The following is an 18,044-nucleotide window of genomic DNA, read 5'->3' as shown; positions in this document are numbered from 1 at the left end:
CAGACATTGATGTTTCTACTATTAATTTTCAGAGGCTTTACATGACCATACTCTCAAGTTTAATGATTCATGGTGAGAAAATACGTGGGTAATGTATCACAAAGAAGAGTTTCTATGTCCTCCTCTTTTTATGAGAAAATTAAAATTAATGGATCTTTTACTAGTGTCGTCTTATATCGGATTTACATTAGCAAAGGTCTTGATTAAACATTTTGGAGGGACGCCTGGGTGGCTCAGTCCGTTAAGTGTCTGACTTCGGCTCGGGGCATGATCTCGCAGTTTGTGAGTTCGAGCCCCGCGTCGGGCTCTGCGCTGACAGCTCAGGGCTGGGAACCTGCTACAGATTCTGTCTCTCTCTCTCTGCCCCTCCCCTGCTCTCTCTCTCTCTCTCTCAAAAACAAATAAATATTAAAAAAAAAAAACATAACAAAACAAAAAAAAACTAAACACACTTTGGAGAACTTCCCAACCATGAAGTTTGTGAAGTGTTACAATCATACCCACTCTCCACCCATGAATAGGAAAAGCACTAATTATGAAAAACAAAACCTTAACTGGCACCAAGGAGCACTGTGGCGATCACAGTTGTGTATCATCTTACAGCCACGCGTTACCCCGTTGGAGCTTACCACAACCCGTGAGACTGGTGTTTCCAGAGAAGGAAATAAGTTCTGAGAGACGAAGTGACTTTAATCATTTAGTGCGAGGGAGGATCAGCACTTGAACTCAGCTGTGAGGCAGGTATTTACTCTGTGAAATGCTTTGGCTAAAACAGAAGTTCAAAGCGTTGCCTTTGAGGCTCCCTCTGCTTTGGCCCCTGGACATGGCCTGCTGTGGAAGCAGCCGGAGGAAGTCACAGGACCAGAGGGGCAGGGGTGCGGCCCACAGAGTGGTCGTGACACGTGTATTCTCGCACATCTTCCACCCTGCTGGACTGTTTCACCACCTCTCGCACACATAGGCAAAGCCTGCGAGTGGGTGTTGTGGGGAATACCGGGGTGTGTGGAGTATGGTTCCTGTCATTACCGAGTAGAGCCACTGAGCCTACTCGCAACCTGTGACAACAGAACATGATCCCAGGACACAGTCTTTCGTTTTAAGTTTATTCATTTATTTTGAGAGAGAGAGAGAGAGAGATCGCACAACAGGTAGGGGAGGGGCAGAGAGAGAGAGAGAGAGAGAATCCCAAGGAGGCTTCGTGCTCTCTGCATGGAGCCCGATGTGGGGCTTGAACTCACCAACCTTGAGACCACGACCTGAGCTGAAGTCGGACGCTTACCCAACGGAGCCACCCAGGCGCCCCAGGACGCAATCTTTTAATAGCACATCTTTAAGGAGGCCCGAAGTTCTCCCTCTCTTGAAGGCCCTGCTGAAATGTCACCAGATGTGCTCGTCAGCAGGTTCTGGAAGGGTAGAACTCTAGCAAAGAACACAGTGCTTGAGGAGGCATGCTTAATTACAGTGTCTTTCACTGTGCCTGTGATAAGTAGGGCACCTGAAGCAAACTGCCCATCCTCAAAGTCTCCTTCTGGCCACCCTCAAGGGAAGTCGGAGCACATCGGGGTGCCCTTGTGCAAATGACTCCCTTGAGTTTCCAGCAGAAACCTCATACAGCAAGCAAAAGAAAAAAAAAAGCAGTCTGACTTTAGAAATGTTCCAAGTCCATTCGATTATAAAAATAACATGATTTTAAATAACTTTTTTTTAGACTGTGGACTTGAAAACAAACATGCCTTTTACGGGGACGGTGACTGTCGGGACAACTTCTCTCTCCTCCCTTTCTTTCACTGAGCCGAGCCTACCGCTAACGAGCTGCCGAGCTCTTTCAGGAGGACGGGGAGGCCAGGCTGGTGCTTGCTAGAGACATACGCTCGACACTGCGCCTGGTGAGCCCCAACGAGATGCCAGAACTTCAGCTCGAGCTTCAGTTGTTGAGGCTTCTTTCTGTTGTGTTTTGTTTTGTTTATGTATTTATTTTGAAGGAGCACGTGCGCACGCAGGAACAGGAGAGGGGGAGAGAGAGAGAGGGAGAGAGAAGCGACGTGGGCTCTGCACTGCTGATGCGGGGCTCGAACTCACGAACTGTGAGATCATGACCTGAGCCAGAATCGAGAGTCGGGCGCTTAACCGACGAGCGAGCCACCTAGGCGCCCCTTGAGTCTTCTTCAGGGGAAGAAAACTGGTTAGTATTTAATGTGCACATATGATCTTAAAATGCACTGGTTTTCCTTTTAAAGATTCAGTGCTCTCAGTTCCTTTATTCGGGAGGCATTTATTGAGTTGTACAATACGCAAGGCACCCAGCTAGGAAAATTCTTTCCTATTCGCTTAGACCAGAAACATACTATCTGCGATCTCCCCAAAGTCTAGGATAGTTCTTGGTAGACAGCAGAATCCTAACACGGGTTTCAATGAATGAATTACACACTGAGACAAGGGATACCTGCGTTTTTCCCCTCCCAGGAGTTCTTAAAATGATGAAAGGCAGTAAAAAGACCTTCCCCTGTTACAGTCTCTATAGGCCAACTAGTTCTTTGCTGGAGCTAGACTCAGACTCCACAGAATGGACACGGCTGCACAGAAAATTAGTTACTGAACCACCAGATGTTGGCTGAACACTTACTATGCGCAATTCCCTCTCCTGGACAAGTGGGCCATGCAAAGACATATAAGATACAGTCCCTATTTTCAAAGAATTTCTATATAAACAAAAACTTAACAGTTGCCACAAAGTAACAAAGTGACCACTGAGCCCATTTACGACTAAGGCAATGGAACACAATCCCAGGCAGCACTCTTTTTCTTACAGGTTTACGTAGTACTAAGGCCAAGGAAGTGGTAAGCATAAAGGAGAACTCAAAGAGGTCAGAGGAAGAAGAGTGGGTGGCTGAAGAAGACAGAAGATTTTAACTGGGCCTTAAAGCCCAGGTGGGGAATGAAACAAAGGGCATAACAGGGACGCAGGAGTGCGTGTGTGTGTCTGTGTGTGTGTGTGTGTGTGTGTGCGCGCGCGCGCGCGTGTGTTGGGAGGTAAGGGAGAATCACAAGCAGAGAGTCTGGAAGAAGACAGAGGAAACAAGGTACGCCAAGAGTTAATTCAGTTCAGTGCATTTTGAATCAACTGAATAAATATTTATTGAGCACATACTATGTGCCAGGCATTGAGATAGGTACTGGGGATACAATGGTGAAGAGACTGATATGAGCCATGGCTCACTGGCTAGTAGGAGATACCGACAAGTAAACAGACAATTACAATACGGTGTGATAAGTGCTGTGATAGGGAAAAGTCCAGGTGTTATGAGGAGGAGAAGGACAGAGAATATACCCAACCCAGATGTGGGGGTCAGGAAAACTTCCTAGAAGAAGGGATGTCAAGCTGACACCTAAAGCCAGGGTGGGAATTAGGTGAGACTATGCAGGTAGGGTTCCCTAGAATAGGAAACACGAGGGGCCATGGAGGTGGGAAGTTGGCTGAGTTGGTTGGAATGCCAGGGGAAGGTGTGCTGAGAGAGGCTGGGGAGGGAAGCCGTGATCAGATTATTAGGTCTCTTATACTTCACATTAAGGAGTTCGGACTTTATCCTAAGAGCAGTGGTAACCACTGGAGAATTTTAAGCAAGGGAATGAAACAAACAGACTTGCGTCTTGGGTGGATGGCTCTCTGGAGCATGAGATGGCCCTTAGAGGAGACGTGGGCAACAGAAGAGAAGGGTAATATGCAGTTAGAATCTTGAAGGTCTATTCCTAATAGTGCAAGGATGAAACAAATATTTCATGAATGAATGAATGGATGAATGAATGAATGATTGGTCGATCAACCAATCGGTCAACCGTCCAGCATGGGACTGAACACGAGACCTGACATGGATGGTATATATGTCAGAGTGAATGCACAGGGCAGAGCTGATATCTCTTCGAGTCTTGAATCTCACACGAAAAAAGACAGCAACAGTTGACAATGGAGTGCAGTGTGACAGAGTGGAGACAGCTTCAACACTGGAGTCAAAATACCCAGGTCTGAGCCCTAGTTTTGCCAGTTATTAATTCCGAGATGCATCTTAGTTTCTCTGACTCTCAGGTCCCACATACATCATATGTGCTCATTGTGTGCAGCTACACAGCAGTATAAAACGGGAACAGTTATCACAGTCCATGTACATTTCCATTTTCAGGTGACGCTTAGGAGCTTTGGTGGGATTTGCAGTTATCCACTGCAAAGAGAAGTTAGTACAACTTGCATGAGAGTGGAGTCATGGTTTAATTAAAGAGGAATTTAGAAATCAAGTAGTCGGTATTGCCCAAACTTTGGCCAGGTAACTCTCTAGCCTGTCAACTGAAGACCCGAGTGAAACATTGGAAGGGTGAAAAGAGCCTATCTGTTGTCACTGCCCCCAAGGAGGGGAAGTGGGGCAGAAACAAATGATGCACTTGAAGGCCACAGGGTCAGTGGAGTGGACCAGAAAACACACAGCCATTGAGGGGCACAGTCTAGACTAGAGCTTAGCTCCCCTAAGCGCAGAGCCCTTTTCACAACCCTACTCTGTTGTATTAATCATGACAATTCAAGATCTCAGAAAGGATAACCTGTGTGAGGTCCAAACGAAGAGGTCTTCCCACAGTTTTGCGGCTGTAGCTGACAGCCCAGAGCGAGATGACTTTATAGAAAGGGAAGACAAATGGGAACGACAGTGGAAGAGGCGAAGAGCCCTGGGGTCTGGCTGTTTGGAAAGAAGGAGAAGGCTTCATGAAGTATGGGGCTGTGCCGGTAGAGGAAGGCAGGAGGCATCATAACATAAATGGATCCGGGCAATGTTACACCAAAGAATAAAGGAAGGGAGGAAAAAGCAGAAGGTGAAGAAAAGGTCTGGGAGGACATCTGTGAAGAAGTCCTAGCAAACCAACGGAACACAAGTGCTCCCTGGCACACCGCTTCTGGACAACCAGACCGGCCTCGGCTCCTTGGTGCTTTCAGACCAAAGAGGATGAGCAGAAAGTGGCTGTTTTTCTAGACACGTCAGACACGTCAGTGACCTTCCTTGTAGCATTTTTCACGTTGCCCCTTCCTTCACGTCACAGCACACTCACCCACTCACACCTCTGGCGCAGTCTAGTCTGGGCTCTGCTTTTTTCTTTCTTTCTTTCTTTTTTTTTTTTTTTTTAATTTTAATGTGAGCACAGAGCCTGTCAGCACAGAGCCCGACGCGGGGCTCGAACTCACGAGCTGTGAGATCATGACTTGAGCTGAAGTTGGACACTTAACCGACTGAGCCACCCAGGCACCCCTGGGCTCTGCTTTTTTCTGCAGCAGAGTTTGACATCAGAGGAACATCACTGAACCAAGAAGAAATGAATGAAAACCACAGCTCCCTTAAGAAATGTAATTTTCAGCTTGTGGACTTGAGTCCTCAACTTTCTAAATCATCTCCCAGCTATTTCCGAAAGCACGGTAATGACTCAGCGGTTAGGGAAGTCAATTCCATCTTTACAGGTAAAACTTGCTTGAATTGTTTGTTTCTTTGTGTGTTTTCTATCATCACAGAGTTAATCCTTGGCAGTTGGGTCTAATCAATCCCCCGTACAGACTCCAACAAATCAATCACAACAAAAAGGCCACCTGTAGTTTCTCCAGGAAATTCCAACGCAAACAGCGCTGAAATCAAGTTGACTACATAATTCATACACTCCAGTAATCGCTCTCCAGTGATGCCTCAGTTAGGGTTCACTGTCACAGGCATTTTATATGATCTACACATCTGTAATATCCAGGCATGGAAATCTGAAGCAGACATCAGAGTCCCTTTATCAAGATTGAAACCCATGAGTCTTCTGTGCTACAATCCAGTTCACCAACCACATTGTTTAATTGAGCCCTTTACTACAAATGGTTTTAGGCTCTGATGCAAGACAGGAATTTGAAGCATGCCTTCGAGTATTTAATGGTGTTAATTTCTGGTGCACACAAACATCAGCTTCACTCAACAATCCAATAATCTTGCAAAATAAAGAGAATACGCCAGAGAATGAAATGCAGCATGGAATTCTTCCAGATTGCAAGGAAAGCAGTTCCATGATCTGGCTGTTTGTGACAAGTAATACAATAGCTGCCTATTTACAGATCCTTAAAGATGTTACAAGAAACAAAGAAAGTAAAAGGAAGAAGATGGGGGTGCTTTCACATCGAAGAATTATTTTATTTTTTACAGTTAGAAATATTTATTTGTCCACTGTCAGCTCTCACATGTCCCAAGTTCATTTTAAATGTAACGCATCTGATCGTAACAAATGAAATACAGTCCTTTTTTTTTTTTTTTTTTTTTTTCTCCAACTGGCCAGTATAAACGTAAACGATTCCTACCTGGAAATATGGACGGTCTCTTTTTTGGGCGCCTCAGGTGAATGGGCTCCAAATTTTTCAAGTTTCTTTGAAGTCTCCCTCGAATGTCATTTCCTATCAGTAGTTCAGGTGGCAGGCTACTCCGTCTTGATGATTTATAATCATTTTGAGACGAATTCAGTTTGTTCTTCGTTCTGGAATATAAATTGCTGTCATCAACTGCCATGGTACGAGATACATTCGAGACTCTTTCACAAAAATCTGAAAAGCCCAACCCGGCAGCAGCCACGGCCGCCTCAGCCCCAGATTCGGATGTTCTCATGCGTTACGGCACTTGTTTGGGAAGCTTAGCAAGTTGATAGGCGTGGACTTGAACAGGTGTAGGATTACTAAGTAGCCCCTCCTCTCAACAGTTAATAGCACAGGGGAGGGGAGATCCAAAAAACCATTAGGTGCAGGAGGGCGCGGGATTTGAGCAGATGTGGGCACACGGGCGCGGGCTCCCGCAGAGGGTACTAAAAACTGGTGTGAAGGTTGCCGTGTGGAATTGCCCTTGGTGCGATGCCATAAAGGAACCACCACCTGCTACTTAAGAATAAATAACCTATGCAAATCGCAAGCCTCATTTTTCTTGCCGCTTCTCAAACTCGGACGGTTTTTAAAGTTGGGGGGAAACTTTTTTTACAGTGCCTTGTACCCTTTTGTTTTGAACCGTGAACGCAGAACAAACATCCGTCTTTATGAAATTCCTTACTTGGCAGGCAGCCAACTGGAAGTTGGCTGCAAGGAGGAGATGAGAGACGGCTGGTGATGATCAGGAAGGAACCCGCTGTGGGTGTGTAGGGAGCAGCAGTGCCGGGAACCCAGCACAGCTCCCCGACCCGCCCTTCCATCCTGTCCTCTACCTGGCAGATGGCTTCTCTAAAAGTTCAGCTGTCCGGCGGCAACGTCAGAGGTCTAGCAAACAAGCTGGGACTGTAGCAGTGACGATGGCCTCCACTTGGCAGATGAAAAGTACACGTTATCCTTGCGGGTCTCTGCCTTGCTTTTAACCCAAGCGGTCAGGGGTTTGGTGATGTGAGAAAAATCAGCATTTGCTCCGTTCTGCTTGACCCCTTACATATTTTCTATCTCCTCTGGATTTGGCGTTTTGATGTCCTTTGTTCCCTTCCCCCCTAAATGTTCTGCACGCTTTTCTTTGGGCAGAAATCATAACTCTCTGATTTATCCTCTCCAACCATGCCCCAGGGCTGTGTCTTCTGTGCCCTCTCTTTCTCCCATCATCTCTCACCCTCTCCGCGCTCCCCCCGCCCCTCCACCCCCCGCCTCACACACACACACACACACACACACACACACACACACACACACACGAGCCCGCACACCCTCTTCTGTCTGGCTGCAGTGGGGGGGGGGGGTGGTCAGAAGATAAGATAAGATCTGCCTTTTCTCTTCCCAGTGCTTGGAACCTGTGGATACATAACATTACAAAAGATTCCGAGGTCCTTTAGAAATCACTATTTACTTTGGTTTCCTGGATGCCAAGTAGGTTTTACTATTGCAGAAGGTTTTACTAAATGCAGAAGTTGGGTGTCTTTACCTAGTTAAGGATACACCTCCAGGCTGTGCCCTTTCGGCAACGTGTCTTCAAACCACTACAGATTTTCTGAAGAGAAAACTAGTTTTTTTTTTTTAACAACGATGTCCCGATCAGGGGCCCCACTATAATCCAGCAATTATATGTATAATTATAACCCAGCAGTTATATTTACATATTAGATTATCAGGTTATTTTACGAATTCTGAGAAACACCTACACCACTTCCCTCACAGGACTTAGAACTATTTTATCAGGTTGAAATGTATCATTAACTTCAAAACAATGAGTGGTTTGTACAAAACTATTTTTAAAAGCCCATGAGACTGCTTGAATCTCCCTCAGCTTAATGAAAATACATTTTTTTCTAAAGAAATAAAAAGTAGCTTTTAAACGTTGAGGTAATGATGTAATAACAGAAAAAAAAAAAAAAAAACTTCCAAAATCTCAAGACCAGTGTTCACCTTTCAAAGACGCAGCAGGGTAGAGTCGTAGGACACACATATTTGTATGCCGACAGGGAGAAGTCCAGCAGTAGACAGGCAGAAGTTCGAGCTATTCGGTGACTGTTTCTTTCCTAATTCATGGCATCACCGTGAGCCTAACTAAGAGTGTGTGTGAGATGGAAGGGGAGTCGCTGAGAAAGGGTGTTATTATCACACAGTGTGCACCTGTAATTTTGCCTTTGTCTTTAAGGGGCTGGCTGTAAGCACAGTGTTAAGAACATACACATCTGAAATGCATGATAATAATAGCTGTCATTTATTGCGGGCTTAATACCAGCCAGGTTCTTTGCTAAGCCTTTGACAGGCCTCATCTCATGGATTCTTCCTAAGCACGCTGTTCTGCAGATGAGCAAACTGAGGCACTGAGTCAAACATCCAGAAACTGGGGGAGGGAAGATTTGAGCATAGGTTTTATAGAACTCCAAAGCTCATGTTCAAGCCCATGCTTTACATTACAATATCATGCTGCTTTATTAAATGGATCTGGGATCTAAAAGCAATTGAAAGGTCTTTCTCTATTTTCCTAAAATAATTCTTGGTTTCCAGCAACTCCTTTTGCCTTGACTGTATGATTGAGGGGTGGGCCTGCTGATCTACCTAGACCCACCCCTCATAACTGAGCTGTCAGTAGGTCTGTAAGGTTTATGAGATGAAAGTGAGAAAAAGCAGGAGAAATCAGATTTTTGCTTTAATAATAAAGTAACCATGTGCAGGCTTTACATATTTAAATGCACTTAATTGCTTTTTTTTTTTTTTTTAGTTTTTGAGAGAGAGAGCGGGGGAGGGGATCTGAAGCAGGCTCTGTGCTGACAGCAGAGAGCCCGATGCGGGGCTCGAACTCATGAACCATGAGATCAGGCCCTGCACTGAAGTTGGATGCTTAACTGACAGAGCCACCCGGGTGCCCCATAAATGCACTTAATTAAATATTGTATTTTCCTAAGATTTATGTTATAATTAGGACAAAAACCCCTACCTTACTGGAGAGGTAACCCTCATCTCCTGATCCCTAACAATTAAATGTTGTCAGAGGGGGCTCAAAGCTTCCTGATATGTTCAAATTATTCCCTTTCCTGCCCAACTCATTCTCCCCTCATAGGGAATATAAACAGATAGAGGGGTGTAGCTCCTTTAATATATTTCCTTAAAGAGAAAAGTGGGAACAACTTGAATCTGCTATTATTAAAATTTGAGGGCGATGAAAACAAAGGACAATATTTATTTAAAAGTAGTGTTAAATCCGTGAGCATGAAAAAAGTAAACCTGCCTTTCAAAATATTTAAATCGGCTGCCACCATGAATGATAATCAACCACAGAAAATGTACCTGGGTTTGGTCTAAATGAGGACATTCAGAGATTGTAACGTTAAGTCCATACCTCCTCCCGTCTATCGTAACAGTCAAAAGTGGAATTTTTTTTTTCAGCAGCCAAAAGAATGATGATTTGGGGCTCTGGGCTCGGAGGAATCTCAAAACTTACAGCATAATTAATTTAAAATACATAATGGACATTCTCTAGTCCTATATTTTGTAATAACCATTAGTTTCAAAGGTCTCCATTCTCCTAAAAACTCTCACATTAATCTCTTTTGAATTATTCTCTTTTCTTATGCTCCTAGAACTTTTGTATTTTATATCGCATGATGCTACCATCTCATGAACCTTTTATCCTTTCCGGTAAGGCATTATCTTCTCAGTTTCAGAATGTTCAAATATTTCATTGAAAGGCATTTCCTCGCTTTGCAGCCATGATTTCCCTGTGAACAGTGGTAGGTTTTAAACAGCGTTCTTGAATTATTTGGCTCTTTGTGAGGAAGCTGCAGGTTTAGAACTGTGTGATCTGACAATTGGAACGATCTTTCTCTTTTATCATCTTCCAAAAAATTGATCCATCAGGAAGATTTTAGACCTGTTAGGATTCACCAAATCGGCTTCCAAATCTCGGTCTGACTCTGTTGTACTGAATATTCTGCAAATATTTCTTATTTTTGATCTCTTTATTCAGTTTTTAAACTGAGAGGACCCAACAACCAGTGGGTTTGCCACCAGGAAAAAGCAATTGTGTAGAACATCAGAATGATGCACATCACCAAGTCAAGCAGTTCTGTGGGTGTATCTCTCCAAGAGGTCACTGGCCACCTCTTTGGCCAACACATCTTTGCTTGTTTGTTAACAACACCTGCAGTACTATCTAAGGTGTGATTATGCCTGAAGAAATCTTTTCTCAGTTCCTAAAAAATACAATGAAGACTTTCAGTACTTATCTCACTGGGATAACAATGAACTCTAATGACCAGACTTTCCTTCTTAAAATTTTTTGTGTCTGTCACTATGCTTAGTCCAATGTTTGTTCTTGAGAACCTCTTAATCTAGGAAGGAAGCCAAACTATAACAAACTGGTTCTTTCTTTTTTTTTCTTTAAGCTTGCTTGCTTGCTTCTGTATGTATGTATATATTTGTTTGTTTGTTTGTTTGTTTGTTTAGAGGGAGACCGAGAATCGCAAGCAGGCTCTGCACTGATAGTGCAGAAGCTGGGCTCGAACTCATAAACTGCGAGATCATGACCTGAGCTGAAACCAAGAGTCAGACACTCAACCAACTGAGACACCCAGCCGCCCCAACAAATTAGTTATTTCAACACAGAGTGACCACCATGTGCAGAGGTGATGCAAAAAAGCTACTAAGTCAACCCTTCCTGATGGAGAGGGGGATGGGAAGGGAAGGGTTTTCAGAGGAGAAATGAGTTCACGAAGCAGATGAGGGGAACCTGTGCAAAGGCACTAAGATGTGACATAACAACAAACGCCCACAAAACCCCAATTATGGCAGTCCCTTCCCCAACACTAGGGCATTACATCATACAAAAGTACAGACATTAGAAAAACAAGATCAGGCAATCCTAGACAACAGAAGACATAAGGAAAACCCAAAAGTCAGCATTATTATAGATTTTTTAAAACACCACCACCAATTAGACATATGGAAGACACCTGCTTCTAAAAATCTGTACTGAAAAGCTGGCTCCAACCTTTTCAAATGATTCGCTAATTCCTAACAAAATGTAAAAAGACATTTGAAAAAAATCTGGCTCCACTAAGCAACCATACTCCTGAATCATCTTTATGTATTCCAGAATCTGTGATAGAGGGATTTGCTGAAGCAGACTCTCACTCAAGGTTTTAATATCATGCAGATTGTACCTTTTTAAATAAGCTCTAGAACCAGTTCTCACTGGCTGGAAATCCAGCTTCATTTACACGTGCATTCCTCCTTGTTCAGTTTTGCAAGTCTCAGCAAAATGCCAGTGTAACTGCCTGGCCTTTTCCCAAGTTAAGGTAGGGCTTAAGGGCACATTTTCCTGGGCTTGTTGTGGAGCTCTTTGGTGAGACGGCACAACATGAACAAATCTCCCTCTCTATACTATTTTCTGACACATCGTCACACATGATCTGTGTGAGGAAGAACTGAGGGTCCTTAGTCTTACTCCTCTCTTTAAGGGATTAACCTGGAATTTGCACTCGTAAAAGAATAAAACTTTTGAATATTTTGGTCCAAATACTAGGCAGTGTGGTCTCAGAACTGTGGTTGCTAGAATGAAGTCGGCCAGTGGCTTCTGTAACTGAGATGAAGGAGCATCAGTGGCACTCATCATTCTCACCGATGATCGCAATTTCCATCTCCGCGCCATGATGTCTAAATTCACGCCCAACCCCAACTTCCCCATAGTGTCCTAATCTGTATATTCAACACATACCAAACATTTCTTGGTGGGAACTCAGCATGTACAAAACTGGCCTCTCCAAACCTGTAGCTCCTGAATTCCTGATCTCACTAAAATGGCATCACCATTTACCCAGGGACTCAAGCTACAAACCTTGGAACTACTCTGCCCAAATGAGGTCATGTTTATCTCTTAAACATCTTTTCATCTGTGTCCTCTTCTGCTGTCACTGCCCAGTGGTAGGATTCATTATCTCTTTCCTGAGCTATTGCTTCAGAGTCTCAACAGGCCTGGCCACTTCTAGTCATAGTTCCTCAAGCATTCCACCTTTGATATGGCCTCTTGACTCTTCCTATCTTAGCAAATTACCTCTGGTTAGCCCATTTCCCTCCTTAAAATGCTGTTAAGAATTGGACAGAAAACCTCTGATGTGCTGACCAGTCTTGGGCATCATAAGACTAATTCTAACCTCAATACAAACACCATGCATCTTGTAAAGCAACACAAGATCACTTCAGCTTTTAGAGCAGCCTTATGTCCTTACTGTCTGATGGTCTGACCAAACCAAATCTCCAAATTTCAACACATGTCTTGCTATGAATCCTGGACCTGGGCAACTGACTTCCTGAAATGCATCAGAGGTCTATTATGTTCCCTCTATGAGATTTCTTTTTGCTGGTTTTGGTTCTTAGATCCAGATTTTGCTTTCTCCCACATGCTTGGGGTTCTGTTTCAGATTGGGGGGGGGGGGAGTAGAAAGGGTAGTATTCAGAAATTCCTTTTAATTTTTTTTGTTCAAAAAAGATTCCTTGACCTAAAAATTTAAATTAGTAAATTTTGGTTTCAGACATACAAATCATTGTTTACCAAGATTAAGCTAATGTCCTGGTGTCTTGATTTTCTGGTCTTGAAAGAAAGAAAGAAAGAAAGAAAGAAAGAAAGAAAGAAAGAAAGAAAGAAAGAAAGAAAGAAAAAGAAAAGAGAATGAAAAAAGAAAGTAATTTTTTGCTCAATTCACCATTGTCTTGTGTGAATTAACTAACTCATGATTCATGTCCTTAGGTGAAAGATATTATATACAGAATGGGTAATGAATAACAGTAAGCTGAGAAATTACATGTATTCACATACATGTTATTACTACTATTCTGGCAAATGAAATGGTACCATTATCATTGTAATACCACTTTTAAAAAATGTATCTGATTAGAAGGTGGTATTCCTGATGAAGACACTCAGCGAAGTAAGAACAGAAAGCTCCCTCAATCTAATAGAGGAATCTATGAAAGATTTACAGATAACGCATACTTAATGATGGAAGACTCAATGTCCACTCTCACCACTTCTACTTGACATTGTTCCGGAGGTCCTATCTAGTGAAATTGGGTATAGAAAACGAATAGAAGACATCTAAAGGAAAATGTAAAACTATATTTGCAGATAAACGAGCATCTATGTAGAAAACCAAGCAGAATCGACAAAAATATTACAAGAATTAAGTAAGTTCAGCAGCTTGCAGGATACAAGATAAATGTGTAAAAAGCAATTGTATTTCTATATTAGCAGTGAAAATTGGAAAATAAAATATAAAAAGACATTGCCATAAAAATATTAAATTTTTAGGGGGAGATCTGGCAAAAGATGTGACAGACTTATACACTAAAACTAAACATACTAAGAGAAATTTCAAAAAAACTATATAAGTGGAGAGACATACCATGTTCATGGGTCAGAAGACAATATTGTTAAGATATCAAATTAATGTATAGATTCAGCACAATCACAATTAAAATCCTAGCAGGGTTTTTTTTTTTTTTTTTGGTAGAAATTCACAAACTGATAGTAAAATTCATATGAGAATGCAAAGGATCAAAACCAGTCAAAACAACTTTGAAAAAGAAAAATAGGATTAATACTACCAATTTCAAAACAACATAAAGCTATGATGCTCAAGAAAGTATGGACCTGGCATGAAGATACATAGAAATATCAGTGGAACAGAACAGGGAGTCCAGATGTGGGCCCACATAGCAATGGACAGTTGGTTTTTGACAAAGATGCAAAGGTAATTCAGTGGAGAAAGGATGGTTTTTTAAACAAATAGTGATAGAACAATTGGATGTCCAAATGCTAAAATAAGCAAACTTTGATCTCTATCTCACACTACATGCAAAACTAAGAGTGGATCACAGACCTAAATATAAACTCTAAAGCCACAAATTTTCTAAAAGAAAACATAGGAGGAAACCTCTGATCCATAAAAAAACAAATTAATAAATTGGGCATTATCAAAATTAAAAGAGACTGTTGAGAGAATGAAAAGGTAAGTCACAGGCCAGGAGAAAACATTGGGAAGACATTTATCTGATAAAGAACCTGTATCTAGAATATGTGAGGAAAATTAATAAGGGAACAAATAGCTCAATTAAAAATGGGCAAAATATATCAAAAGATACTTCCCCAAATACAGATGGCAAATAAGCAAATGAAAATGTGTTCTGTATCATTGATCATTAAAGAAATGCAAATTAAAATCACAGTGACATTCCATTGCCTGCCTATTGGAATGGCTAAGATTTAAAAAAAAAATTCTTTTAACATTTATTCATTTTTTGAGAGACAGAGACAGAGCGTGAGTGGGGGAGGGGCAGAGAGAGAGAGAGAGAGAGAGAGAGAGAGAGAGACACAGAAGCCAAAGCAGGCTCCAGGCTCTGAACTGACAGCACAGAGCCCCACATGGGGCTCGAACTCACGGACCATGATATCATGACCTGAGCTGAAGTCGGATACTTAACTGACTGAGCCACCCAGGCACCCCAAGAAGGGCTAAGATTTTGAACGACTGGCTATATTAAGTATTGGGGAGACTATGGAGAAACTGGAATTTGCATGCACTTTTGGTGGGAATGTAAAATGGTAAAATCATTTTAGAAAAAATTTGGCAGTTTCTAAAAATCTAAACATACACATTTCATATGATCTAGCCATTCCACTCCTAGGTGCTTCCCCCAAAGAAATAAAAGCATAAGTTCATACAAGGACTTGTACACTGATATTCATAGCTTAATACTGGAAACAAATGTCCATCAACAAGTGAATGGGTAAACCATGGTATATCTATACGATAGAATACTGTTCATCAATAAAAAAAAAGTATGGGTGTGTTGCAACACGGATGAATCTCAAAATAATCATGCCAATTGAAAGAAGCCAGATCAAAAAGTCTGCCTACTGTATGATTCAATTTGTATGAAATTCTGGAAAATTCTGGAAAATGTAAACTAATCTCAGTGACAGAGAGCAGACCAGTGGTTGCCCGGTGATAAGTGTGGAGGGATGGTGGGAAGGATTACCAAGGGGCACAATAAAATGTTGGAGGGGGGGTGGATTCATAGATATATGCATACATCAAAACTAATCAAATTGTATACTTTAAATATGAGTTTATTATACATTAATTGAAACTCAATACAACTTTTTTTTTTTTTTTTTTTTTACAAAAGGCAATATCATACCTTCCATCAGTGCCTTTGACAAAGATTCAGAAATGTTCTGGACTTAGGTAATAAAGTTAATAAAAGTGAAAACAATTCTTCTGATTCCATCATCAGCATCAAGAGTGAATGAAAGATACACATACATCCAGGGGCACCTGGGTGGCTCAGTCAGCTGAGCGTCTGACTTTGGCTCAGGTCATGACCTCACAGCTCGTGAGTTCGAGCCCCGCATCGGGCTCTGTGCTGACAGCTCAGAGCCTGGAGCCTGCTTTGAGTTCTGTGTCTCCCTCTCTCTCTGCCCCTCCCCCACTCGTGCCATTTCTCTGTTTCTCAAAAATAAATAAACATTAAAAAAAAATTTTTTTAAATAAAAAACAGATACACATACATCCAAAAGACACACTTTTTTCACTTAAGAATTTTCTTGTCCTGAATTATGTCTTTAGCTTTTAACTGTATACATAAAAGTAGAATGCCTGGAAGAATGTCCACATTGACATTCCCAGGTGACACATTCAGTATTATACTGAGCCGTCCAGAAAAGGTGTGCAACAAATGCTACAGAATAAATGAACGGGTAAATAAGTAAATGAAAAGAGAAGGCATTTCTTAAGAGGAAGTTTCCTCACAAGCTACCAAGAAAAATTATGAAATCTTTTAGGTCAAAGCACAGGTCAAGTTCAGGATAAACATCAGTTATCTTACCTGGCCTAGGTACAACCTTCCTAGACACCACAGGGCTGGACAAAATTAGCTAGTCTGAAGATCCCGTCTTCGGAAGCCGCTAATGTTCCTCAGACTATCTTATCCGAACCTTCCAGAATTAAATGGCAGCATGTATACCTTCATTGGTTTTGAAGCTAGATCTAACACTGCCCTGATTGTTGAGGTGACACCACACATTTAATGAAAAGCATTTGAAACATCCGAGCCGTTATATACATTGAGCTAGCTTGAGTCTATGCAAATTCAGGTATAGTCGATGGAAAAACTTTATAACTCATGGCCATTTAAATACCAGCTTAGCTTTATATGACTAGCAGTTTCTTAATATCCTACTGCTTGTCATATGCACGAGTAAAAACAAAGTTTCTCAAAACTGATATTAAGCAAAAAAATTGTAAGAATACAGCTTTAACTATCACAGTTAAGAAGCCTAATCTGACAGGCAGAAAGCTCTGTACCCCCAATGCCTTCTCAAATTCATACAGAGCATATAAAAAACTAATGGACCATGTACTAGGCCATGGAACAAATCTCAGAATACCCATTTTTTTTCGTGTTTTCATCCTGTATGAGACATTCTTTTATCATTACCCAATACTGGAAATGGATATAAAAAATAGCAAAAACCACTTGCTTTTAATCCAGTGCTTATAATAGTAATTCATTGTGCATTGCCCTAATCACGTCCTGCACCACACATTTCTCGTGGAGTATTTCATTTACACTTACAAGTGTAAGTGGTACCACCATTATGTCCATTTTATAGAGGAGAAAACGTATTAAGAGCGGCCAAGAAACTGTAACTAATTACAACCACGCCTAGCCTTCCTTTATTACCCAAATCTATAAAATATAAATTTCCCTTTTAATTCTTTGTTTCTCAGCTACCTCCAAGCTCTTCCTTTTGATTGTTGGCTTCCCTGCTCCCTGCTCCTTACCCTTACCCACAAAGCATGTCCTGCCCCACCCCCATTTCTGGGCTATTTTCTATGACCAGGAAAAAGCAATCGAATCCAATGAGGAATTCAAAAGTGTCCTTCTAGTACGTCCACTCTCAGTTGTTGGAAGGAAGCACCATTTTCTTTCCTCTGCCTAGGAATTAGATTCCAACTCAGCATTCCAAACGCCTATGTGTTATACAAAATTTTGGAATGCGGCACGTTTTTTCACTCACTATTGAGTTCTGGCCAGCTTCAAGGAAACTTCATCAAAACTTGAAACTACCTTCGCCAGTAAGGTGGGCCTTAATTTTCCACTTCAATTCTCCCAAGCTCCTGTATCGTCTCAGAAAGATCTACTATTCTTCTATTTATTTTTATCAATTCTACATAAAAAGGTGATTTATTTTATATCATATTCTAGAAGCTAATAAGTGTCCAAGTTCCAGAAACCATACTCATATAAGTCAAAACAACATCTTTCTACCGCCCCCCCCATAAAATGTTAACTATGAATTTATTATTAATTTATGGTAAAAAGCTAAGAGACAGGATCTTACGACAACTCTTGAAACAGATCTATTTTTTGGTTTCTTGCATCAAATTCCTACTTCTTACTGGTTTTATTAATTACGATTTAAAGGAAGGCAGATATTTCTATAGTAGCCAAATCTCAAAAAAAGAAAAAAAAATCCCCATTTCCTATTCTTTTTAGCTGTTTT

The 18,044-nt window shown here is 41.6% G+C and overlaps 1 protein-coding gene across 7 annotated transcripts in view; it reads right to left on the bottom strand.

Moving 5' to 3' along the window:
* The window catches only part of FRY (FRY microtubule binding protein), a 454,383-nt gene that overhangs the window by 345,019 nt on the left and 91,320 nt on the right, over positions 1-18,044 (bottom strand). For 4 of the 7 annotated variants that reach the window (XM_045472345.1, XM_045472521.1, XM_045472438.1 and 1 more), the window contains exon 1: positions 6,359-6,650. In XM_045472345.1, coding sequence (XP_045328301.1) covers positions 6,359-6,563 — 205 coding nt within the window. In that variant the 5' untranslated portion in view covers positions 6,564-6,650. Of the gene's footprint in view, positions 1-6,358; positions 6,652-18,044 lie in introns of those variants that run through there. The other 3 variants (XM_045472997.1, XM_045473090.1, XM_045472660.1) reach the window with 2 other exon arrangements.

This window comes from Leopardus geoffroyi, chromosome A1 (genome assembly GCF_018350155.1).
Source record: "Leopardus geoffroyi isolate Oge1 chromosome A1, O.geoffroyi_Oge1_pat1.0, whole genome shotgun sequence".
Taxonomy (NCBI): Eukaryota; Metazoa; Chordata; class Mammalia; order Carnivora; family Felidae; genus Leopardus; species Leopardus geoffroyi.
Note: the sequence above shows the minus strand (reverse complement) of the source record. Positions and strands in the feature narration are given on the sequence as shown.